The sequence below is a fragment of the Diuraphis noxia genome, unplaced genomic scaffold (genome assembly GCF_037042655.1).
Source record: "Diuraphis noxia isolate RWA-SAM2 unplaced genomic scaffold, SU_Dnox_SAM2 contig0004, whole genome shotgun sequence".
Lineage (NCBI taxonomy): Eukaryota > Metazoa > Arthropoda > Insecta > Hemiptera > Aphididae > Diuraphis > Diuraphis noxia.
In genome coordinates, this window is record NW_028301714.1 from 62,615,116 (window position 1) to 62,642,987 (window position 27,872).

The window sequence follows — 27,872 nt, forward strand, 5'->3', positions numbered from 1 at the left end:
GCCGAGAGGGACTGGTTATGGCCGAGAGTGTGCGAGTTGAGCGTGTGCATCGGCAGTCTCGCTAGTCGCTACCAACCGGCCGAGTGCGTCCCAAAACACGACACGACGCGGCTGTCCGTCGTTTCTTTATTCTCTCGCGATACGAGTTCGCGCGTGCGTATATAATATAGTGGGCACTACGCCGCTCGGCCGGCACCGATGTAACAATAATAAGTATTATAGTAAATAATAACAATACTAATCGACGACCGTTGGCCGTATGTTTTCACATTTTATTTGATTTTTGAGTTTTCGGTGACAACGGCGGTAATAACGCATAACACAATAATATACTTGGTAATTATCACTCGCACGTCGCCGCCGTAAGACGATCAAATACACACGAGAAACGCACACACGAGGGCGCCTAGCAGACGCTGTCATGACTCATGGTGTTTCCGTCATACGTCCGGACGAAACATGGACACGGCTTCCGACCTAAGTCAGGTAAGACAGCAGCAATAATAAATAATATTAGTATTAATAGAATATTACAAACGATAAAACGCGTATGGACACGACGACGGCGATGCCGCCGCCGTCGCATTCCGCAGACAACCACCACTGATAACGCGCACACCTGCGCCACCTGTTGCTCAGTCGTCCGCGATACTGGAATATTTTAGTGATAACAACCGGCCGGTTCGCCCATTATTATTTACCCACTTATTTTAATATGGGGGATGTACTAAAAAGCACATTTCCTATAGCCCTTTTATGAGTAATAACATTCGCACCGCGTTTTGAAAATAATATTAATAATATGTTATCAGCACGCTTCCAGAAGATCGACGAAGAAAAAAATTATTCCGACGTTTGTATAATTATTTTGAATGATTAATCGTAACACTTTATGAACGCCCAGTTATTTCGTCTCGTACCGATAATAATATGACAAATGGTAATACAATATTATTAATATTTTACCGGCGGGTGTGATAAGGCGATCGAACGTATTACAACGACGGCGATGATGTTGGTCGATTCGAATATTATTTTATTATATTATTATCGTTCTGGTCGATTCCGGTTTCGTCATTGAGTTTGGGAAGCGACGACGATTATTCCCTGGCATGTTGTTCGGTTTCATATCACGTATCATATATTATACATACATTCCAGGCCGCCGCCGCCGCTGCCGGAGGAAACGGCGGTACAGGTTTTACGCGATTCTCTTTTGCCCGGCCCGACCGTCCACCCGCACACGTCTATGGTTAATGTACCTACCTACACCCGAAATTGTGCATAGTTTCTCTCGAGTGTACAATATAACATAATGCTTGTTCGATTTTTATGATAATGTAATAATTCAAACTGATGATAACAAAATTATTCAGTCAATGATTATCGAACACCGCGATTGATAACAGCCCAATCGACGGTGGTTGATAACCGTGACAACGCGGAGGTTTAAACTCCGTCACTATCAAAGTACCGACGGAGAGCAATGACTGCAGCAGGTGTTTAGAAGAAAGTGAGCACCGATCGAATTTATTAGGGTCATGTGCATTGTGCGCCCAATGTAATTTCTACTCTCATTATTCCGCGTCGGAACTTTAATAATAATATATTTCATTGTGTCGGTATCTACTCTTAATCTCACGGCAATCTAACGTTGCAATTATACGAAAATAATAGCTATTAGCGTTGTATATATTATACTAAAAACGTCACACTGTTTTATTAGTAAAAAGCATTTTAATAGTTTTGGCCGTGTGTTCAGTTTCTAAAAAGGTCACTAACGAATTTGTTTCGTTTCAATGTGATATTATTATATAACAGTTGTACCTAACCAGCCAAGTGACAATAAATCGAATATTTTGCATTGGCATTTAATTATAAGAATCTATACGACTACCATAATACGCTTTAATCAAATGCGGATCGTTGTACATTTTAAACACATTTTACGACTCAAAAAGTAAAGTTGGATTACCATACCCAATAATATTATGCTTCACAAGACTACACATTGTATTGAAAAAATGCAATAAAATTCGATTGAAATCTTTATTAGATATTTTATTCACGCCGAAGAAATAAATAAAATATACATTTGGTTTCACATTACTGCGCTGGCTCGTGTATTCGCCTGCACTAATATTTTTTTTTAATAATAATAATATATGTATACCTATTTTTGATTAAAACACTATTTTTTACAGCATAATATTGTTATATTACATAGGTTGAATTTCAACCGGACGCACACCGAGTTAGGTTAGGATTTTTTTATTGTTAACCGGGACCATTGTGTTATTTATTACTATAAAATAGTACCTAAGTTAATTGCAAAGTATTTTAAATCTCTGTAGTAGTATTAATGAACAATACCTATCCTAACCTAATGTTGTTATAAGGTCGTATTATAATATAAAGCTTATAGGACACGTCATGTGATAGGAATATAGGATATTCAACAGTGTGTAGGTATTTTACGATGAGTTTAAACGTCCCAACTAAATTCGCATATTATATTTGTGTTTATATTTGTTAACATGGGTGGATAGGACATTTTTGGCCTACCGGAAAATTTTAAAATGGAACCCCCACGTGAAACAAAAATTTAATAATACATGATATTAATGGGCCCCATACCGAAATACAAAGGGGGGCCCACTAGGAATAAATGTCCGGTTTCCCGGTAGGCCTCCTCGCCCATGTCTGTTAATACTTTATATAATTATATATTATACTATTTTATATAGATATATGCGTACTATTATATCTTATACGTGACGCAAAATATAATTCGATTTTAAATAATAATAACTGTTTCATTTAATACATTTTATACGTGTTATGTTTATATTGTTGTCGGTTTATAATTTATATAATTTATCATCTTATTAATACGAATAAAAAATTAAGAATAATATAATATATTTCACTAATACGGTCAATTATCTCCTATTGTATAGAAATCTTAGGATCCACGTATGATATTCATCTAAGCCATGGGCTTGAAAGTAATTTCGGTTCGAGTCCATAAAATTAAAAAAATGAATAAACAAGGTCCAGAGAAAAAAAAAATTATCAAATCTTTATATTTTTATAATAAGTAAATGAAGACAAAATAACTGTAAGATATCATGTTTACGTTTCAGTTATCTACCTTTCGCGATCCACCAGTTGCCGACCGTTGATCTAAACTATCTAAAATAGCGATTAATAAATTAATTCGATTTATATAAAAATTTGCTAGTAATAGGTAGGTACTAACACACATTTTGTTTATAATAATCTTAGTATTGATAGATTTTTTTAAAATGTTTATCACTGTTATTATACAAGCATAAAAAAATTATCTTATTTTGTAATTATGATTTAAATACCAAATTTAAGAATAATATAAATTTAGCTTTGCTTAAGTGTCAAAAAATGTATGGTCTCAGAAGCTAGCTTAACTTAGCTGATATTTAAATATTTAAAAAATAATATTAACCTATTTAGGAATTATCATCATTATAAGCATTCCATACTGAAGTTGATCTATGGTTGTGCATGTTAATCTATATAATGCGAAATAATTGTTCGTCTTATACATTATATATTGTTATTGTTAAATTATATTAAAATCCTTAATGTCTAGTATTATATTGAATCATGAACATTTTGAACGACGTATGTATACGAGATGTACAAACCTAATTTTTTGAAATATACCTCCAACTCAAGTAAAACTTATAGAAGGTGTGCAGAATTATAACTTAACAGCTTAAAGCTAAAAGTATTTTTTTTTTTTTCAAATAAAAATAAAAATAAAATAAATTTATTTTATTTTACTACAGAGGTAACGTGCGTATATAAATATGCACATACGCTGAGGTTGCAGTATATAGACACGTGCAAATAATTCGATTTTATACAATAATAATAAATTGTCCTTAGTGTGGTACATTTTGCAATTAGTATCACAAATTTATTCCGGTTAAATTCATTACTTACAAAACGACGAGGTTCCTTATAATAATAATAATATATTATATGGCTATGGCCTATGGCTGCTGATAATATGGTTGCGCTGGAATTGTAAGCCAATTATACTCGGTAAGCCTTTAAACTTCCATTTACCTGAATTTAAGCTAGACATAATATACATTATGACTCTGGTTAAGTTTATGCCAGGCATATAGCGCCTGTGCCTACCAATTAAACGATGTATTATGTATACCTATATATTATACACCAGAGTCGTACCAGACATCTTTAATGCAATTCTCCCAAAAACGGTTACCTGTATTCGATTTAATTATTTAGTTCTGTATTTTATGTCTTTCAGACCTTAGGTGCTATGTATACATTATAATATTATAAATGTCAATTAATCCTGTATCCGAATGTATAATTGTATTTAAATCATCCGTATAAATAATTAGAATTGGCATGTGGTAACGCATTTCGTTACGTGCACCAATTACCTCGTGCAATTATTATTTAATGTTAATGTTTTAATTTTATAGATCTTAATCGTTTGTATAATACATTTCCCTCGTAGATTTCGTAATTATTTTTCTTTACGCTATTATATAAACACAATTTGATTTAAAAATTCTTATTTTTTTTTAATCAGACATCAATTATATGACGCAAGTTTAAAAGGATTAATGATTGTTAACTGCATAAACTGATTGGTTTTATTTAAATTTCGAATGTATTTGTTTTGCTGAACATTACTAGGATCATTTTACTTCACAAAAGATGACTAATTTCTACTCGAATGCAACTGTTTGAGAAAAAAATAAACATAGGTACGATAAAGGTAATAAAAATATGTATATATATACCTATACAACTAATACGTATACCTACCTAATGTATTATAAATATAATTTATGAGTATTATCGTTGCATTGATTAATTTTATGTATGCAAATTTGTTGTAAGGAAGGTACTTATTGCTCATAGTTTTGAAATGATTATAGCATTTTATCGAACAAATGATAAATGATAAATACACATCCTGTCTTGTTAATTACTCAATCTCGAATGAATAAGTAGGTACTACACTAAAACTTATAAGTGTCTTTTTATATTTAAACCGGGTTTCATTGTTCAGTGAAACTACTATGAATCAAAATTATTCATAATATAATATATTATAAACAAACTGCAGCAATTATTGTCAGTAATTGTGACTGTTATAACTTATTCGAAAAATGTTGTATGCATTAGTGAAGTACCTATAAAACAACACTTTAGATTTAATTTTAAACAAATTGACAATTTATTTAATCTGTTATAATTAAAAAGTTAGGTTAATAATAAATTAATAATAGAAACCCAAAATATTATGTTCATAACTTTAAAATTCTGTGATATTTTGTCAACAATTGAGGAACCAGAACAGCTCTTCCCACAATAACTACATTATTTTAAGAGAGAGCCAATAATCATTTTTAGATATTTTTAAGATTTTTCTATTTTTCGTGATAAAATTATTGTTATAAAATAATATTACGCAGCCATTGTATTGTTTAAATATTATGTATTTTTTGGCAAATCGTATTTTTCTAAATGCAAGTTGGTTTTTTTTTTAAATCTAATTTTGATTTAGACCACTATGAATATTTTAAAACTATGTTTTTTCATAAGTGATACGCATATAGCGATCAGACATTATCCAGCATTATAAGGTTAAGCTATACTCCAATACTTAAGTTCTGAAATAAACCCATAAATAAATTAATTAATTTACCAACATCAAAAAAATTAAATTCTGTCAAGTAACGGAATATTTTTTTTTAAAGATATGATCCAGTCAGTTTTTGAAAAGTTACATGATTCGTGGACGTTTAATACAGTAATAAAACGTAATTTTATATTTCTGGGTTATGAAACTATTTACCTCAATTCGTAAGGTAATTCTTCGTTGTTTCTAATTTAAATTATTGTCTATTAAGTTTCACTTATATCTGATATTGTTTCAATGTTGATGTATCACTAGAAGTACCTATGAAAAATTTTTAAATTTTTAATGTATACAATATTAATTTAAATATTATAACTATTGTGTTACAACTATTACCAGTATGCTAGATTATAGTTCCGTAGAAAATCTTAGTTGCTGAGCTTTCTAGGAAATTTGTCTAATATAATAATTGGATTATTGACCATAATAAGATTAATTTTGAAATTGTGTAATATTAATTCTACAATGTAAATCAATCATTCTTATGAATATTGTAGGTTCTGTGTAATTTTATATTAGCCTCTCATTTTAATCATTGTGAAATACATAAATTAGTTATGATATTTAGCTGAAAAATAGTACAGTAAGTATAGGTACATACTTATATTAAATAATATATTTTTTCACTACAATGATATTATTTTTTGTTATTATGTTGTTATTATTATTATTATTATTATTATTGTTAATATTATTATGCTATTACCCAACACAATATAGTTTTAATAATAATATACACATATATATATAAATAAATATTAAAATGATTTTAATATAATATTAATTAATCATTTAAAATATATTACTAGTTTTGACTTTTTGATGAATAATACTAAGAATATTTTTATGAAATTTTAGGATATTTTGTTACTGGCTATAGGTATAACGTTTAAGTCAAATTGAATTTGCAACTCATACAAATACTATATAATATGATGATGGGTAAATCACGTTTTTCATTCGTTTAAATATAAATCGATTTTAAAAATATCGTTCCCGCTTTGAATTAGTACAAATAAAATGCTGCTTTAGTATTTTGTTAAATAATATTCCAATGTTCGGTACCTACGTGATACCTAACCTTGAAATCAAAAGTGACGATTTTTGTCTTATCGTTATTAGCTCTAGAAAAATCCATTTAATTGTTTTTCTAGCTGACATTGTTCATAAATCAATATAATTTTACGATGGATCATGTTATTAAATTATTGTTATCGTTTAATTGAATTTGTAACATTAAAATTAAAATTTAATGACGCCGGAACACATTGTTATTATTATTATTATTATTTTATGCACACAGCTACACCGAGACAACAGTTCAGTTGCTTTTATGTCGTGGAAATTGGTCACGGGGAGACGTATCGCGACGACCGATATTTTATATGTAGGTACACACTATACAGTATCGTTATTTTCGATAAACGTTCGATTCGTACGGTACTTCCGTAACGTCTTGTACAAACTACAAAGCGAATAGCAAATGAATTACAACGTGGTTTCGATGCGACTGAAATTAATTTGAGTGTACCAGAGACGTAGTCACTAATCACGAACAATAGTAATCTATATCGAAAACGCAATTAGGTAAACTATAATATTATCTTTACATATATGTACGAACTACGAGGAAGGTACCTAAGAAGAGTGCCTACATAGACATATTATATCTATGTACATTAAGCGAAAGCTAATGTTATTTTACGACAATCGTATACTAAATAACTATGAAATTATATTCATACGACAGTTTGTTCCCTTTAATAATCCAGCTGGCACACACTAAATTGAAAATTTAGCAGACTCACGACCACTGCTGTTTAGAATTTTGGTAATTTGCCTGTAACCGAGGTTTGTGACCATCACATGGACTATATAAAAACATTTTACTTAAAATCAAGCTACACGTCATGTAGTTGTCTTTAGTCTTAATTATAATATTTCCTAAAATGTACTGCTCGCATAAACTAGGGGCTAGTACATTTCTGTCAGTGGTGTAATTAGGAATTTGGTTTGGGGAGGGGGAATATATATTTTTACCAAAATCTGTAAGTCTCATACAGTAACCTACCGCTCCAAATACAAAATGTTAGTAGTAAAATAAAAGTTTTGGGGGGATATGTTCCGTTCATCCTCCCTTAATTACACCCCTGATTTTCGTAACAATGACCAGCTGTGTACGGAATATGAATTTCGGGGTGCAAGAACACATTGCTTAGTAGGAGCTTTGAACAATAATTTTATTTGCATTTATCTTAAATGGATTGTCAAGGGGATCTGACAGTTATGCACATCATAATAATACAGAATATTATATACATACAAATTACCAGATGTTGCATATATCTATGCTCTTCGTAAAATAATATTTGCAATTTTGTCAAATGAGTACCTATTGTTTTTGGTTTTTTTATGCAATCGTTAATTTCTTTGCAGCTGTTCAGTTTTATTTTTGTTTAAACTATTAATTAAAAACAGCATACAAAAAATGATATTCATAATAAAATGGTAGGTATAATAATTTAACTATTACTCGGAATTATTATAGTAGGTATAGACAAAATAATTAATATACAAATCACGGTTCATTATAGATTTTTTGACTATATCATAATGAACATAAATTATGTATCTGTAAAAAATATACATACCCAAGGACAATTAATGTTTTGACAAAAAAATAAAAAAATAAAGATAGTAATTAACATAACGCTGAGTGCTATGAATATTCAACTTATACAAATATTTGCAGAATATATGATAAAAAAATATGCAAGAACGTTGAACGTTCTTTTTCAAATGTAAAATAATATTTAACGTTTTAAAATGATTTAATGTCGAAAATATGAGTATAATATAGTACAGCTAGTATGATACGAGTCTTTTATTTTTATACTTATAAGCATATTATTCTAATATTATATTTTGAATTTAAAGTAAAAAATATGTTATTGTAATTTAAACTCAGAATTATATAATTTTGTGTAGAATGTTTTAATAAAATATTAACAACATGATCTAACTTAACTGAACTCGTCAATTATTATTTTTCTAAATATAAATGCTTATTGCAATATAATAAAAAGGCATTTGCTTTTTCTTTTTTATATAATTACATTGTCGATCCCCGGAATCAACCTAATGATTTTAGGTTTTACCAAGTTTAAAATCTCCAATATTTTACCACTATAATTCATTAAATTCTTTATTGTAAGATGGTATAACATAATAATAATTTAGTGAAAAATAATATTTATTGTAAAAATTATTAAATACCTAAATACGTAGATCGGTGTAGTAGTAAAAACGTCATACTCACAACCGCATTAGGTATTATTATTTTAATTTTTTTTAATCTAGTGGTTGTACAACCTGTAAAGTGACATTTACATATCAAGCAAAACTCGTATTGTGAATTTATATAAAATATTAGGTAAAAATTACATTAAGCAACATTTCAGAGAACCAAAGGGGGCTCGTGTAAAGTGTACATCCATTGATGAAACTTCATAATTTTTGTTTTTTAAATGTATAAAATATAATATGTTATAGTAATTTACTAGAATCATATATATTTTATTTAAATTTAGAATATGAGGTTTTTTAAATAAACTCGGACCATATTATATGTATTCAAATATTTAGGTTTTTACCTTTTAAGTAGTGTCTTGTACCGATACAAACTTTATATTATTATTTTTTAAATATTCATATTATGCTTAAATTGAAATTTGAATAAATAGTTTATGAGTTACTAACCATCCGAGTATATTGCATTTCTTTTTTTATTTTTATTTTAGATAAATCAACAATATGTTACATATAATTTCAATAAAAAGATGGATACTTTATCCATGCATATAGTAGGTTAAGATAGGCGTGATTGGATATGTTATCCATTGTTAGCTCTGAGTTTAATACTAGACTAAATTAATACTAATATTTTATATTTTCTGTAGAACTATTGCAGATGAATATTATTCTCATTCGACAAAGTTTACTAACTAGGAAACTTTCGTTTGGATATCGATTTAGATATATCAACATTTTCAAAAAAAGTCCATTTTTTAATACGGTGTCCCTCATTTAACTAAAATATGTATGTATCATCTAAGTCTAACTTGCTTTCATGGTAAAAAAATCTAAGAATTTTAAATGATGGTATCTAATTATTTATTATACAGGTACTTAAAAATCCCAAAAATCAGAATTTAAATGAATGTATTGTTAATTAAAGCAAAATATGGCTGTGAAAATTGTTGATGTATCACCTTGAAAGCTTGAACATAACATTATTTAATAATGAATTGTTTGGTTTTAACTATTTTTATCTGTATATAATTGACATGTATAATTTATCGATTAATAATATGTCATCGAATAGTGTCTAATGAATTGTGAACCATAGAGGACTTAGATATTTTTTTTTTTTTTTATTTTATCTAATATAAGCTCAGATCTAACAAGTGTTGATGTGACCTTCAATTTATTTGAATCAATGTTCTTTTATATCATAGCAAAACTCTTTAAAACTGTTTAGCTGTGTTAAAAATATAGACCTAAATATACATATATACACATGTATAATACTATATGGTAAATTTTTCTACGACGACAAAATCATAGTTTTAAATTTATGTCGTGTCGTTTTATTTGAAAACTAATACCAACAATTTACAGTTTGTTCGATAAACAAATATAAATTTATTTTTTCGTTTCAATTAATATTCTATATGATATTTATACACACACACATATATATATATACTATTATACTAATGCAAATATTCTCAAATCCAATTACACGTATACGTACCAAACCCGTAAATTATTATACTTGCAATAAATTCGTTTATATCGCATATACATTCTATAAATAACCATTTAACCGATTTCGATTTTATTTATTAACAAAATTCGGTGTATTTTTTTTTTGTGATGTTATTCGTTTGAATGCGAACGAGTCAATCTTATATTGTGACTGTGTACATTGAATACGTTACTGTAAAATTTTCCGTCACAACCCCTATCTCCCACCCACATCCCGTGTTTCAATTATACAATCTTAAAATAATTGTATATAGGGGCGTCATTTGGGGGGGGGGGTCAGGGTGTGCGGTTGCACCCCCTTACTTTTAGAATGTTACTATTGACCTGCGCCTTGCTGAAGCCTAAAATAATCCACGAGCCACGAATGCACAATTATTTATATGATTAAAATCAAATTGTAATAACCGGTCTATAATATATGGAAATAATTGAATGCAGGTCGCAGGATAATATACATATACGTATGTATATCTATTTTTATATGGCCTGGTGAAATTTTAAAATGGCCTGCTTGAAACTTCGCACACCCGAAAAAAAAACCCGAAATGAGGCCCCTGGTATATATATATATATATATATATATATATATTATATATGGGAAAACAATACACGCGCTTCGTAAAGTTATTTTTTAATTGATCGGCCATTCAACGAGTGAGCGCATAATATGAGGTAAGCCGCTTATCAGCTTACGTTGGAAACAGTCACTTCACGGGTTAGTATATTCGATGCAAGATCTATAAAGAAGAGGTTAGACAGTAATCAAAAAACGCGGTGATTGGCTGTTACGAGTGACGTAGTCAATAGACCTTATTAATAATATTAATTCACGGTCTATAGGTGGTTTATATGCTGTAGGCGCATAAACATTTTTAATTATAATTAAACTATAATATAAATGTGAATATATTTATTAATAATGTAATTATTAAATAAATCACCAATTTATTATGTAAATGTCGTATCCATTAAGTGAAATAGTTATATTCTGTGGTGAAATCGACAATTTCATGAACTGGATGTCCAGATAGTGAAATTCACCAAGCCCAGCTTTTAGAGGGTGCAGCAATATTTTAATACACAAAAAAAAAGCATGTATGTAAAATATATACATAATTACGTTGTATACATATATTATTGTTGCAAATATAGTTTATTATTATTAATATAAATTATCACAATTTCATTAAAATAATATAAAAATATAATCAAAATGTTCATTTTCTTCTTGCTATCATTTACTCCACTCATTTTCTCGTTTAATTTGATAAGTTAAATATAATTAACACAGAAATAAGTACAATTGAATGATTATATTATTTTACAACCTACTCATAAGTTTATGGTGAATATTGGAACATATTTTTGTGCATTTTGACTTAAATTTTGACCCTTTTGGTTTGCATGTTTACCACTTTTTTTGTGCAAATAATTTAGGACACTTAATTGTTATTGATAACTTTGTAAATATTAGAGCTGCAAATAATAATCATAAGTAATAACAAATAGTTATAATATAACAATAACTAATAAAATATAGCATTTATTTATCTACTTTATTTCAATATAAGTTAATCATACATTTTTAATCATAGAAAAGAAATAAAGAATACTCTGAATACTGAACGGAATTACAGAATACTAAAACGCACAACGCAAAACACAATAACCTAACCTAACCTCTTCGTTATAGATCTTGAATTCGATGACTATAGACTATATAAGTACGGTGAAAGATAAATAGTAATAACTAATAATATTATCATGCGTTATTGTCTGCGATCGCACAGCTCGTATGCATATACATAATATCACAATAATGGCAGCAATAATAATACTATATATGTATAGACCTATGTGTATTATAATAATATCTATCAGATCCACAACACAACGAACTGCACCGCAACCAGTAACTCGGGATGTGCACTCAATGGCATTCGTCCCATTCGTCGTAGTAAACGACAAGGTGGAGGTATTTACAGTTGTCAGTTGCGTACTGGGTGTAACTACGTTATCTTGTACAACATGATTCAACGGACATGGTCAACCCCATTATTTTCTGCTAGTAAAAAGATTTCCTCAAAGTCTTGATTTTTGGTATTTCCGAGCATATTAGTATATTACACTCAAGGACCATAACATGTATATTTTTCAATCGTTTAGATTTTTCGTGCCATTCAATGAGTGGTGTTACAAACTATACCTTTTTATTTCAAACGATAACAAATATTCTTACTCTGAATGTTGAGGTTCATTGATGTTTTTGCAAATGTCGTTGATATTGTATCCACAAATCAAAATTCAAATTTTCAAATTGTTTATCTTAGTATACCTATACTAAAGATAATAATATTATAATATGTCTAAGGTAAATAGGTTTAAAAGATGTGAAGAATAAGACGATTGGAAATTTTTTTAGTTTTTAAACATTTTCCGATTGTAATAAAAATTATAAAACTCAATATTAATTGTATTCTATATTTTTATAAAACCGTCTTCAAGGGCTATAATTTAAATCCATTCTTAGTAGGTATATAAATTTTAATATCTTAGAATCAAAGTACATTTTAATTTCGTAGTGGAGAGTGGAGACATCGTCATTTTCAAAAACAAAAATATCCAATTTAGGTGATTAAAAAAGAGGTGGTTGTCGTTTGAAAAAAGAACTACGAATCGTCACGGAACATCATTCTTAAACGGCACGAAAATTTAAAATTAACCATCAAATGAAAACAAATCGAGATTTTATACTTAACGCATGGTATTATAATGACCTTAAATTGTTATTGTTAATATAATTGAACAGTCATAAAATTGCTCAGCTCTCGAAAATGGTGGTGAAATACAATGACACCTCCCGCACGGAACAGTATCGTTTTCGCGTGTCGTCCGCAACTCGTTAAAAACGATTTTTTCGCTTTCCAAGTTGAAAGAAAGGTACTTATCTTCGTCATCGACACGTCCTGCAACGTATAAAAAATTCGGTACTAAAAATAATTATATACCGTCGTTGATATTATTTTAACAACAACAACAACAACCACAATGGGACGCCGTGGCGTACAGCAGTATACCATTATAACGTGCACGGTATAGGACCGGATACCGAATGATGGTTACCAGTCGCTAACTGTATTATGGTAATATCTTCTTCGTGTGGCTTGTAAAATCGTTATTCGACGATATAATAGTAAAATATACTGCACGTAGTCTGTTTTGGGTTTTTGACGAAAACGACTAATCGAGGTGACGTGTTGGCGGTGTGCTGCGGGTGTGTACTCGTACGTCTCCTCGAGAACGCGACTCGCCCGATTGTGAAAATATCATTATTTCATCAGTTTATTATGTTTATATAATATGCGTCCGTATTGTTTTCGTCATGATATTATACGGACAACGGATCAGTGGCGGCTCGTGAACTGTATGATGGGTGAGGCAGATATTTTCAAAATGTAAACACACCATAGGGCAATGGGAAATAATTTCCCACCAAAAAAATTAAAATCTTAAAGGTTCTGACGGTTCTGTTATAATAATTCATCGTTAGAGTGCGTCAAAACAAATGTCAATATATCACTAAACATAGATAACTGTATATTATATATTTTTATTATTATTAAATCTCTATTTAGCTATTCACTACACAATTTTAAATATTATTATTATTATTATTTTTTTTTTTTTTTTGGGGGGGGGGGGGGTTATATTAAAATGAGTGAGTTGTAAATTAACTTTTAAAATAATTCGATTTAATATTTAATATTAACCTTTAAAAATATATAAATAATAAACCATACTTAATATTATCTGAAATATCAGAATAAAGTCAACTTAAAAAAAAAATAATACTTATTACATAAATCTCATTTACTAAAACAATAAAAAAATTCATTTTATATTATGTTTTATAAATTAAATCTATTCTTCTGTCTTTGAGTAATGCAAATTTGTCAATTATTATTTTTATTTATTACTCTCAGAGATCTACTAAACAGTAAACTGTAGTACAAAATTACAAGACACTAAACACTAGACAGATAAAAACCGATATCTTTAGTTTGTGATCAAAGTATTATAGGTAGGTATACACTTATACTAAACAACATTACGACAACCTACCAGTTACTATTTCTATTAATGGAAGTTACGTCGCTTCGACAAATGACTAATGGATAATGTTGACAAACTCTGAGGCCCGAATCATTCTGCCTCATTTCATACTAAAATTCCGACTTCCCCCTCTACCATGATATATTTTATAATCGTACTCGTCTGAGGCAAAATATTACTAGCCTCTCGGCACTCATCGGTTGTCGTCGGGATCGTTCTATCGTTCAACGAACATCTTCGACGTGATTTTTGATAACAGTGACGAAGTATGACGTACTATCATAATAATATTATACACGATAAAATAAATTTTTTTAACATTAATAACAAAAAAATTTTGTATTTTAAAATGCATAATATATTATTGAGTATTTTAATATTCTTGAATTCGATTGGAAATAACAATAATTATAGAATATGTCCCTCCTTTTTCTTTACAATACTTAGGTGAGGCTGAGCCTCACTTGCCTCTCTTGACGAGCTGCCAATGCAACGAATTACTTGCAGGAAAAAAAAACGTGACATTTCATCAATGGTTTTTGAAAGTCGTGTTTGACAGTGTAAACTGTAAAGGTGGATGTACCCACCTACAGATAAATTCTTGTGAAGAAAAACAACAATTTTCTTGAAAAGTATTAACGTGTGTTTGGAAATGTTTTCGTTCACGTGCTATTTTGAATTAATTACAAAAAAATATTTTTCCGTATTTTTTGTCGTTTTAGTTTTTCAAGTGTGTTATTTTTTTATTCGTTGAAATTCTCAAAAAAAATATTCTGCTTCAGAATATCATGTAATAAAAATATACGCAGTCATTGAAAAACGTAAAATACTTTTAAAAAAAAGAGGATGACGTTGACGATAAAAAATAGTAAAAATGTCGATCTGTAGTGAGTTCAAATTACGTTCAATATTTTTCCATTACTGTTAATAGGTACTTTTCGAAAAACAATATTATTTTCGTTTAAAACTATCACCTTGCAGACACCTTATATGTATACTTTATAATATATATAGAATATATATATATATCTTTTTAATAATAATATGCAAGTACGAGTATGTAATAATATATATCTAACATAATTATATGACATATTATAGCATAGGAAGTTCAAATAATATCGCAGTACACGCGTAACTCAATATATATGTTGCACTTATTTATTCTTAGGGATCGATCGCTTTTATTTACTTTATTTTATTGTTATATACACAATTTTACCACTAAGGTACAATAAATTTAATAAGATAAAATACAAACTAATAACCTGAATAAAATCTTGATATCTTGATAACAGTATCCAACCAGTGATGATACTCTTAAGTGAATGTTTTAAACTAGTTTTAATTTTTTTTAATTCGTTTAAATCTAAGAGTAGGTTAAAGGATCTCTACACCAATTGTGTTTTAGGTTTTAGCGCTATGGAGGATTATCAGGACTAACATTTGTCAAAAAAGCTTTAATTATGGGATTAGAATGAAGGGAATGAAATAATATAGACGATTGTAGAGTCTTATTTTGTGATATGTTATTGCTTCTTTTTTTACAGTTTTAATTTCAGACCTATGTGGAGAGTATGATTTTAAACATAAGAGAGGGAAACCGTAAATGTCTAATGCGATGTTTTGAAAGGTGTTATGCACGGACCGTATATTACATCATTATTATATTGTTATAATGTTACAGTGAGTGAATATTTATTCGCGTGAGAAATTATTGGCTAGGAATATGCCTATATAATACCAACCAATATTTACTATGTATTTTATTCTTCGTGGTATATTGTTATTAAAACGAGCTCGTTATTATATTTTGGATGTAGGAAGAATAAGTCATCGCCGTCGTAAGAAAACACAAAAATCGGTGATCCGGATCGTTGAATGAAATTCTTAATAATTCGATTTAACAATGGATACACAGGAGTATGAAATATAGTAATACCAATGATAACAATATATAATGCATAGTCATTGAGCGGGTTCGGTAAAAATTACGTGTAAATTGATAAACGACAATACACACAATACCTATGTAAAGTGCAATTTCGGAATCTTGTTCCGACACGCACTTGTTTTTAAGTGCATATGCGTATATATTAATATTTATTTTTATTTTTTTTGATACTCTTCCGATTTTAGTCTCGCCCGTTTTCATTTCCAGTTAAATCGGTAAAAATACGTGTCGTTTTAGGTAACCAAAAATCGAGAAACATAAAGTTGCATGCACCCATGGGAGTAAGACTATTGTATAATATATTATGCTGTTATAGTTTCGTTTGAATCGATATCGTTTTCGGCAGATGGTAAATTGAATTTTCATTAGAAAATAATTTCCCATAATTTGATGAAATGTGCCTATCTTTAATGGCGAAATGCTGTCGAACAATGTTAATGCGTTTTTATACGTTATAATTAGCGTTTATTATAAACCATATAGACTATAATGCGTGCAACCGGAAATGTTTAACCTAAATGTTATCTACTTTATAGTAGGTTCCCCTTTTTAGTGTTGTACATTTAATGAATCATTACAATCGTGTTTTTAATGCACTTGAGCCGGAATACAAAATAATTCCCAAGTAAAGTCACAATAAGCACAAGTTAGCAGTAGGTACAATAATTGTAATATGTGATTTTTCGATTTTAATATTAGGTTTTTAATCGATCGTCGATTCAGTTATTGACTTATCATCCTAACACTGGTTTAATTTATTTATGTGGCTAAAATGTGCAACCATTTTGTTTAAAAGAATCACTGACGATTTATGGGTAAAGAATAAAGTAAACATGCAGTATATACAATAATATGCTGAATACAGTAACATTGTTATTGATTAAAATTGAACCACGGATAAATCTCATATTGTGCTATAAACATTAAACACATTTTGCTCATTTAGGTAGATCTACGTTGCAAATACTGTATTCACATTTCTTTTTTATTTCGAATATTAGCATTCTAAGGAATTTTCAATGGATCATTTTTTTTTCTTTATACATATATACAGACCCCAAGTGTAAATGGACATATTATTTTCTAAACAAAACTGTGCCCATGGTGAACAGTGGCAATACATAGTATTATATATAGGTAATAAAAATTTCACCAGACATTTTTCGATTTATAAAATGGGTAGACACGATTTGATGTGCACCCATAGTATTTTTAAGTAAATTTGAATTTATCGATATCTATTTTAAATACTATGGTACGCGATATTTAAACTTTGCTGATTATGTGGTGGTATGCTGAGTCATTGGCGTGCTGACGAACGTTAATTTCAATCTGCATTTTTAAAAACTAAAAAATTATAATACGAGAGCTCAATATTTTATAAAAATTATGTTGCGTAACTACCTAATGTGATTTACGAAAATCAAGTAATATATTATTTATATTTAGTTAATATGTCTTCAGTTTATCAATTATAAAAAAATATTTAAATAATTAAATATAGCTAAGAAATATTATTTAATAAAAATAACTGTTATTTGTACTGTTATGGATAAATTATAAAATTTATATATTATATATAAATAAATTTTAAAAAAAAAAAACAAGTTTTTACTAAACTATATTCATTTTAACCAAACTAAAAATCAAATTTTGGTGGATTGTGTTGGCCACATGGTGTCCTCTATAAGTAATACAGTTTACGGGTGGGTTTGTTTTTTACGAGTGGATGAAAATTAACCTTTTAGTTTTTGCCTTAATGTTCCATTTTACCCTAACTCAAAATATAGTGATTTGGGTTTCGCCCACCGAAACATTATTCGTAAAACACGAATGTAATAATACATGGTTACCGCTGTATTTTGTTTTATTGAAATATAATTTTATTTTTACTTGATAAAAGTTAATGTCATACATAAGTATAGGTGCATATGTATTAATTATTATTACTTATACAATGCAATAAAATTTGAATTAATATATCAATAAAAATCATACAAATGTATGATAAAAGTATATATAATATTTTAAGACCTACATATTTTTGGTTTGAATTTGGTAAACTTACAATCTGTATTTATTAAAACAATAAATACCTACAAAAATACCTATGACTGACATTAACACACGAATAATAGTATAAAACATCATCCCATGAAGCACAAGATGAACGAAATAATCCTGCGACGAAACCCGCCGGCTACCTACCTACCAAACACCTCTTTTTTGAGTTTTGGTAAAATAGAACATTTAGTTTAAACCCAAACAGAAAATAGCTTCGTTCCAATCTATTACATATACATTTATACTTTCAATAATATTATATTGGGAAAAGTTTACATTTGTCAATTTAAACAAAATATTAATAACGAAAAAGAAATAAGGTATTATATATAAATATTTAGAATAATACAGACAACAATACATGCAATATGGTGGGTGATGAACTCATTTTCCTTTAATAATTATAGTTTATTCGAATTCTGATTTTTGAAATTTTTAACTATAATTTAGCTTAATATACATATTTCAAATTATGTTCCTTTTTCACTCATTTAAGAGAAGTGTCCTACGATGATGCAATTCTTTTTCTTTATAAGATTTTAAAATGTTTTGTTTTAAATTATCAAGCAGAATATTTTTTTTAAATGTTGAACAAACTGAATGTAAATTCAAATGTTATTAGTTTCTGTAGCACACTTAAAATTCTGAAAATCAGAATTCGATTAAACTCGTTATAAAACGAAAAAGTTCAAACCCCACACACCCGGCACATTGATCATGATATCCGTATAAAATCTTGTCCTGCATAATTCTACTACCTAAAATATATAATACTAATAACAATGTGTAATGTAGCTAGAGAATCTATTAAGCCGCAGTGACCGAAAACCATTAAATTGATCGAATAAAAGAAATGGTTTAAATTTGCGTTTTCGAGTATAAGGCAGTGCGGATAGGTAATTTGCATAATATATTATTGTATTTTAAAACTGACATTTTTTCTTTGCCGTATTGAAAATGCGGGCGTTATGGTTTACGGAACAAAAGGATGTATATAGAACGTACCTGTAACGAAACGTTTCCTCCGAATCTATACAACAACAATCGTTTGCGAAAATATGACGGCAAGAACAATAGCGACGGTGGTTTTTGTACAATGCGGATAATATTTATTTTCCAACGATCGAATTCTGCACAATACATATATATATATACCACCATGTATTAGTTGTACTACTGCCTCACTGTGAATTTATACATTGGTCATATACACGTGCACAGGAAACGGATTTCTATCTGCCTCGTAATCGTCGAGTGAGCATCCCGCCGTAGCCACCGTGTAATACATATATAATATATATATATATATATATATATAGATATATATATATGAACGTAAAAATATCTCTTTATGTCCGCCGATTCGCTAAACGACTAAAATAGTTTCGGATGTTTTTTTTTTTATCTACTTTCAGTTTTTCACCGACGATTATCGCTCCCACGAAGATTATTGGGTTTTCGACTCGTATCGTCTTCAGTTCTTTATAATATTGAATTCCGATACCGGTCTACGATACTACTATTATATTGTTTGCGGTCGCTGATTTATGTTTTATCGTTAAAATAGATTATATTATTATTATTCTGTTTCCACTTACCCATCCCAACTATTCAGAAGAGTTATTTGAATCTTTAATCAAACAACCTACACAGCTCGTATACGATTACGTAGGTGACGTTCAAAAATCATATTTCGTGTACAGTTTTTACAAAAACCGCATAATTTTAGTAATTTTTATAGGTTCTTACATGTAGGTACTGCAGTACCGCGATCAACGTACCTTGACATAATATTAATGTGAGTGAGTTAATTAAAAAATATCATATTAGGCGTATACCTACACTGCACCAAACTATAACAAGTTTATAATAAATTATGTTTTATGAGTTGTAAAATTGTTCAAACGAAAGAGTTAAAATGGGCGGTCCTCGACAAAGGCCGGATCGGGTTGTTCGTGTTTATCGGGCATCGCAGCATCATCATTGTTTTTCTCACAATATTGCCGACATACAGCAGTCGTGCTGATATTACAGTGCAGTTGTTGCGTACCGGTAAATTCTACAGCCGACGCGTCTCGGCTCTGGAATTCGTTTAACGTTGAAAAACGCGATACATAGTTGGAGGTGGATACGGTGGCGATGGCGATGGCGGTGGGTGGAGGTGCTGGATGGGTGGAGCAGAGTCTGAAATGCCGTTTCAACGCGAACCACTGCACAAAATCGTCGTAGTTTATCCTGAGCAGATAAATTCTCGGTAACGGACGTTGTTGTGGCAGTTTATCCAGTTGGGCGTTATGGCTCGATGAGATTCGTTGAAAACGCAATTGATCAGCAAATTTTACTGTTTGTAATTGCAATGTTCCCAGAAATACGACGACAAGTTATTATACAAATAAAAAATATGGCTTTTGATACGGAATTGCTATATATACACTAAAAACAGCTGAGGTGTAATAATCAATAGGTATAATAGTTGACAGTTGTATATTGTTGTGGTACGCACGAACCGATTTTGAAAAAAACCTTTAACATGTAAACCTCGCAACTTATGCTATACGGAAAGCATAGTTGCGAAATTTATTAATCGGCAATAAAATAGGCTAAAATGTTTGAAACACAGTTCTGCAAAATTATAAAAGTAAAGCGATGAGTAAATTGTTTTATTAATTTATATAATAAATTTATATATAAAATATTTTATACCTGAAGACACATTTTATGCCGGGAAAAATGCTTCAGTATCGAAGGTGATTTCCCGTAGAAAATTGGATATAGTTCGCACATAAATCAATTATTTATTGATAACGTTATTTTTTTTCAAAGTCGAAAGCTTTAAAATATAAAACGTGATTTCTATAATTTGACGAGGTACCTTCACTGCTTGAAATCCAAAACCATACAGCAAAGTCACTTTCTTTTAGATTCGGTTTATCACAAATCTGAAAATGTTATTCAGCTGTCATATTTTAAAATGAACATGAACATTTATAGGCATCGAAAGTAAACTCAAAGTATGCGTTCAATTAACTTATGATTATAATGTTGGAGACAAAATCATATACTTATTAAAACTTCAAGCAGGTGTGTAGTACCTACCTGATACATTAATTCTAAATTAATTTTCATTTATACATTATTATACTATTCGTGTGCATTCTATACATTCTGAAAATGTATGTGTGTCTACGCGCGAGATATTGTAGATTAATACAATTTACATTGGATACAACCGTGGTGCTCGTGTACAATGCGTGCATTTAATACTGTAGTGCCATGGTACTCATGTCTATATAATATGTACATTTCATTTGCTCGATACATTTAGATTATTTGAAAAACCGCTTTTTTGGGAGAGGTTCGCGGAGCCAATCGTCCACAAAAAAGTTATACAAGACGGAATTGGTCTGGCCGATGTGGTGGTGGTGTGTATCTCGAGGGATTAATTTCAAAACTTAGAAAGGAAACCAGCTCGTGTATTTTTATATAGAGAAGCCAAAATTGCATTATCATATAGAGCATTTGGGAGATAAACACTGGAGGGAGCAATTGAATATTCACCGAAATGTTCGTCGTTTAGATTATATACCCATAAAACATGACTGCGTAAATTATATTATATTTAAATAAAATATCGATAATAATTTGCATAACAAATATACCTAATTATAGTGATTCCCTCACCATCCAAATTTATTGCCTCTCTACAAATAATAGGTATATTATTATTCTATAACAATTTCGGCACAGCTCATGAAACCGGACGACATTCTAGAGAAATCGCGGGATGTCAGTGGAAAACCTATGTCAGTTTATTGTTTGATATAGCAATTGTTATTTCAATAACAACTAAGGTGGGTATAGTAGGTAGTGGTTCTAAAACATATTATTGTATTCGTGCGTGCGGAATGCGATCGTTGTCTGCTTAAATTTTTCTGGTGAAGTAATTATTATTTGTTCATCGGTTTATATCACAGTATAATAATATGAGAAATCGTAGTTTACAGAGGTAGGTTACACGCACACAAATACATAAGAAAAACATGATTGCGAGCAAATTAATTTTGCTACTTATGTTTTTTTATGAAAGTAGCTGCACGTGCACCACGTAATCCACTAAAAAAAAAAATTATGTTTTAACAATTATATATATAACGTTAAAATAGATGTCTCTATAATTGTTATCATTCTTGGCACTGAGAAAATCTGTTATAATTTTGCATTATTTAGTAAATTTAATTTGCGTTAACATATTATTTTTACATTTTCATTCGTATAATATAACTCATTGTTTAGAAATATGTATACAGTATGAAGAATGTACTTTGCGAGAATTCAAAGAGAGATTAAATAGGCATGTGTATTATTTCCATCCGAAACGCTTTATTTATTTATCCATCGTTATAATGACAATAGTATTAAATAACGATAATTCTACTGATGTTCCCTAACAACAGCTTAAGCGTACGCATAATTCTTGGAAATTACAAGACGTTAATAATTACACGTGACCTAGTTATCAATAAATGAACGAAATTCCAATATATGAATGCTAAATAACACTGAATAACGATCAAAAAAATATAATGAAAATCAAACATAATTATGGTGATTCGAGGACAAGATAACAATGTTTAAAATTATGCATGTCTTATAGTATACAAAATGAATTCACAAATAAAATTACTTAGCTTTTTATTGCCAATATATTGGTAGTGGATTTGGTTTGTTCGAAGATAGTAAAAACTTCATTTATAAAAAAAATAAGAGTTTCTAATTCAAGTTATATACTCGTATAGTATGATGTACAAGTTTTTTATAGATATTTTTTTTTTATTTTATTTTTTTTTTTTCAGATTGACGAAGAAATAATCAGATTAAAAAATGAACTGTCTAGAACTAAAAATGCGTTGACCAGTCAAATTATCAAAAGACATCAATTAGTTGCCGAACTGTCGCTGAAAGTTGACAAAAAAAACAATCAGCTAAAAGAATTTCAACGTTCAAACTTCAACGATCTAGGAAAAGTGTTGAGGTCACTGTACGTGTTTGAGTCGAAATTAAGAAAAGAACAACAACAAATAAGAAGACAATTAGGGGAGAGAGATTCGGTGATAAGGCAACAGCAAATAGAAATCGCGAAATTAAGACAGAGTCTAGCTCACTATTGTCATAAAAATGAGCCGTGTGAGGATACGGAAATTATTTCGATTTCGAAACCCGACTTGATCACATCTATCTCGTCACAATCACACGTAAACGAGCACGTAAAAAATAATGATATAGATTCGTCGGAAAAACTCGTAGTGTTACCAACAAAATTAGAGGGATCGAGGAAAAATGTGTTACCGGTGGACACACGTTCTAAGAAAAATTCAAACAACAATATAAACTTTAATAAGAATGTGTACAGTAAAACTGTTACAGACTTGTCTCTCAATGACATATCGTCATTTCCAAATCCAACACCCAATAACAACTTATTTGTTGTGTCTAACTCTATTTTCTCGAAAAACGAGTTTACTTACAATGAAGTCTCTAAAGAGGTAAACTTAATTTAAAATTACATCTATATGATTTTGGAGTAACGTGTTATTATCTAATAATATCTGAAAATTTAATATTCTTTAGTAAAGCGTATTTTGTTAGGCACTATTATATTTATCAATAAAAATAGTTATTGAACTCGGAAGTATTGATTTCCGTCCATACCGTTGTTCAATAATGGTATATGGCGATTAGAATTTAAAAAAAAAAGTTTTATAGGAACATAATAATATTGTATTCATTAATATTTCGTTTTTTTTTTCGGCACAGTCATATCACAAACAGCGAGTTATACTAATTCAATTGTAGCATATTTTTAGTTTCATATTTTGTTCTTTTAATCTTTTGGGCTTAAACATTTATTAAAATATGCCAAATTATAATACAATGATATGCAATATTTTTCGTTTGTATATTATCTGAGCAAACAATTATCGTGTTTGCTAATATTCAGATATTTTATGTAATTTCGTTCGTTCAAAACTTAGTGACATACTATTATGAAGTTAAATTTTGGTATTATAGACTGAAAATAAAATATTTTGTTTACTGCACTTAAATATATACATTCTATAACATTATGTTATTATTGTGGGCTAATAATTTTCGACATTTCCGAAAGTTTATTTCCTTACAGTACTGTAACATCGACTGTTAAAAACATTCCTTATACCGTTCCTGCATTACTGCAAAGTGCTCATACTGCAATTATTATTATTACAAGGTTTTTTTTTCTGATTCCATACAAAGACTTCACGTCGCAAATCACAGGTTTCCTGGTACGCATTTCTATCGGCGCTCAGTTACCGATATTAATGTTTATAATTTGATTTGTGCTCGAAATATTACAATGGGAACCGCTGGTACACAAGTAGCCCATGATTATTCCAGCGTGAATTTTTACTCAATCCCAGAAAGTTATCTCCGCTGAAATTTTACCATCATAAGATATTTAACAATGAATTTTTACAGATGTTTATAAATCAAATGCGAGTTAAAATTTCACTAGTAAATCAACTTAAAATAAAATCAAGTTAAATAATATATTTTAATTATCGGTAAAACAGGATAGGCATTACTAGAAAAAAAAAAACATATTAAAACAGTGGAAATTAGTTGTGATGACGTTTACGGGACATGCAGGCAAATTGATCGTTAAAGCTTTTAGACGGTAAGACTACGTGTAATAGGTAAAGAAAGTGACTATAGTTTTGAAAACTAATTGAATTCTATTTCGACTTCAACAACATTTATTTTAATTGAAAGAAATGAACATTTTCAGAATAATATAAGGTGATAAGTAATATAATGGGTAAAAAATAATTATCAATATATAATTTATGTACTTGGTTATGTACAACAACAATAATAAATGTATTTGTAAATGATTTCAATTTATTCATTTTGACGTTCTCGATTAGACCAACTCAAAATTAAATAAAAATCGAAACGATATATTATAAACTGCAATTTCATTTTTATTTAGATGGAAAAATTATACTTATTGCATTACTGATAAATAGTAAACGTCAAATGCGGTCACAAAACAAAAATTAATTATATTATTGAGCCTTGATAATACGGCCGTTTAATCAGTTTCGTCATTATAGCATAAACTATACCATAAAAATATTAGAAAAAATTTGGAACTTATATATTATTATATTGTAGTCACCTTATCATCGTAATAGCAGTCATTATAATTGATTTCCACTGTATAGTTATATTAATCAATAATTAATATTGAAACATTTCATATACATAATTTGTTTAAAATAATTATATTATTTTAAATCTATAATTATTATTATTACTCAATATATATATATCAATTAATCAATTAACTTAAGTAATTTGGAAATTGGTGGAATAAAAAAACAAAATAAATTGATAGACAACTTTTAGCTTAAAAAAATGTATACCTAATATGTGATATTTTATTTTTTTAAGTATAAATACAACGTATAGATACAGAAATATATATCTACCTCTTTTAGCCGAGGCTTGTAACGGAGTAGAGAGTCGACAAATTTATAATATAATAATGCTTAAATGTAAATTAATAAAATTATAATACGTACCTATATATAGTATATTATATAGGGACGAGAGTCGTGCCACATTGACGTGTTGAATATTGGTTTTCAGGTGATAACTTCGGTGAAGCAGAACGGCAAGGTGATCACCTCCGCGCTGAAGAAGGCGGACAAGTATCCGTCACCGAAGACCGTACACTTCGGCAAAACGACTCACATACCCGAGCCCGACGAAGACGGTCAGACGGACATCGTGAAGACGGTGGAGACGCTATTGCTACAGCAGTGTGGCGACTCGACCGAATCGGAAAACGACACGTCTAGCACGGCGTCCACGGAAACGTCGCCCAGCGTATCGCAGATGGTCCGGAAGTTCGAGAGCATATGCACCACGGCTGCCACTACTTCCGGTTCTTCGATGGTGTCGGAGTTGCGCTGCGCCGACGGTAGGTCTCCGACCCTGGTGGACGACCGCGGAAGTGACGGGAGCTACATCGCGGACGCCGACCTGAGGACTGCGGCCGAGCTAGACGTGAGGACCGACTCGGAACCGGACGTGTGCGCTGGAAGCTGCGCGGCGGTGTCGCTAAGCGACTTAGACCCCCGGAACAACTTCGAGGAGTTCCGATTCGAGGATAGCGACCTGGACAAGGATTACGGTTGCGGCCGACCCGAGGCGGACGGGCTCGAGTACCCGGACCGGCACGGTTCGTCGTCTTCACCGTCGTCGCCCTCTGTGGCCGCGGCCGTCACGGCGGCCGCGGTCCTGTTGCGGTCGGCCGGGGACGACGGAAGTTGCTGCGCCGCCAGCCGGGTCAACTACGAATCGTTTCTGGAAGTGACCGGGCTCAGCCAAAAGTCCATCATCACGGTGCAGTCGAACAGGAACGCATACGGGTCGCACAGGAACGTGCAGAAGCCCAAAGACGTGAAGAGCAGGAACCGGGCCAAGTCGGCGTCGTTCGACTGCAAGTCCGCGTACCCGGCCGCCGTCAAGTACTGGACGGAACCCTATATCTGAGAGACGGCCGGCGCCATAATACCTAGTTACCTATACCTATTTACTTTATTTACCTGTGCACATACCTATTTAGTATTATGTTACGATAATATATATTATTATGTTTTATTTATTTATTTAATTTAATTTTTTTTTTTTTTTTATTGCGCCGAGAGAATATGTTTGTATAATATTATGCGTTGTTTGTCTTTGATATTGGACTTTTATTTCACGATGATCATATTAGATTATTACGATTGATGAGCATAAACCCGAAATGCGTGCGATACTGACCTAATCGGAATAATTATATTATTGTTTTAATTATTTTAATGTTTAAGTTTAACCAAGCACTGATATAATACATTTGAGCCTGCGGTTAACGTCGAGTATATAATCAAACATTATATTATTATATATAATATTATTATCTTAACGCGTGTTACGAACTCGAATTTTTTTGATTAATATAAATAAATAAAAAATTGCCCGCTCGCTAACGACGTGTGGAGTGTATGCATTTTGTTTTTGTTTTTCTTTACATGTCCATCATACAGCAGCTGCACACATTGAGCGGCCGTCGTCACACGAGTGGTTTTG

General features: G+C 30.3%; 1 protein-coding gene across 1 annotated transcript; it reads left to right on the forward strand.

The window, feature by feature from the left end:
- LOC107165237 (uncharacterized) lies at positions 1–27,788 on the forward strand. Its single transcript, XM_015513392.2, has 3 exons — positions 1–486; positions 23,546–24,235; positions 26,385–27,788. The coding sequence occupies exons 1-3, from the start codon at positions 460–462 to the stop codon at positions 27,291–27,293; spliced, it is 1,626 nt and encodes a 541-aa protein (XP_015368878.1). The 5' UTR covers positions 1–459; the 3' UTR covers positions 27,294–27,788.
- The last annotated feature ends 84 nt before the right edge of the window (positions 27,789–27,872 follow it).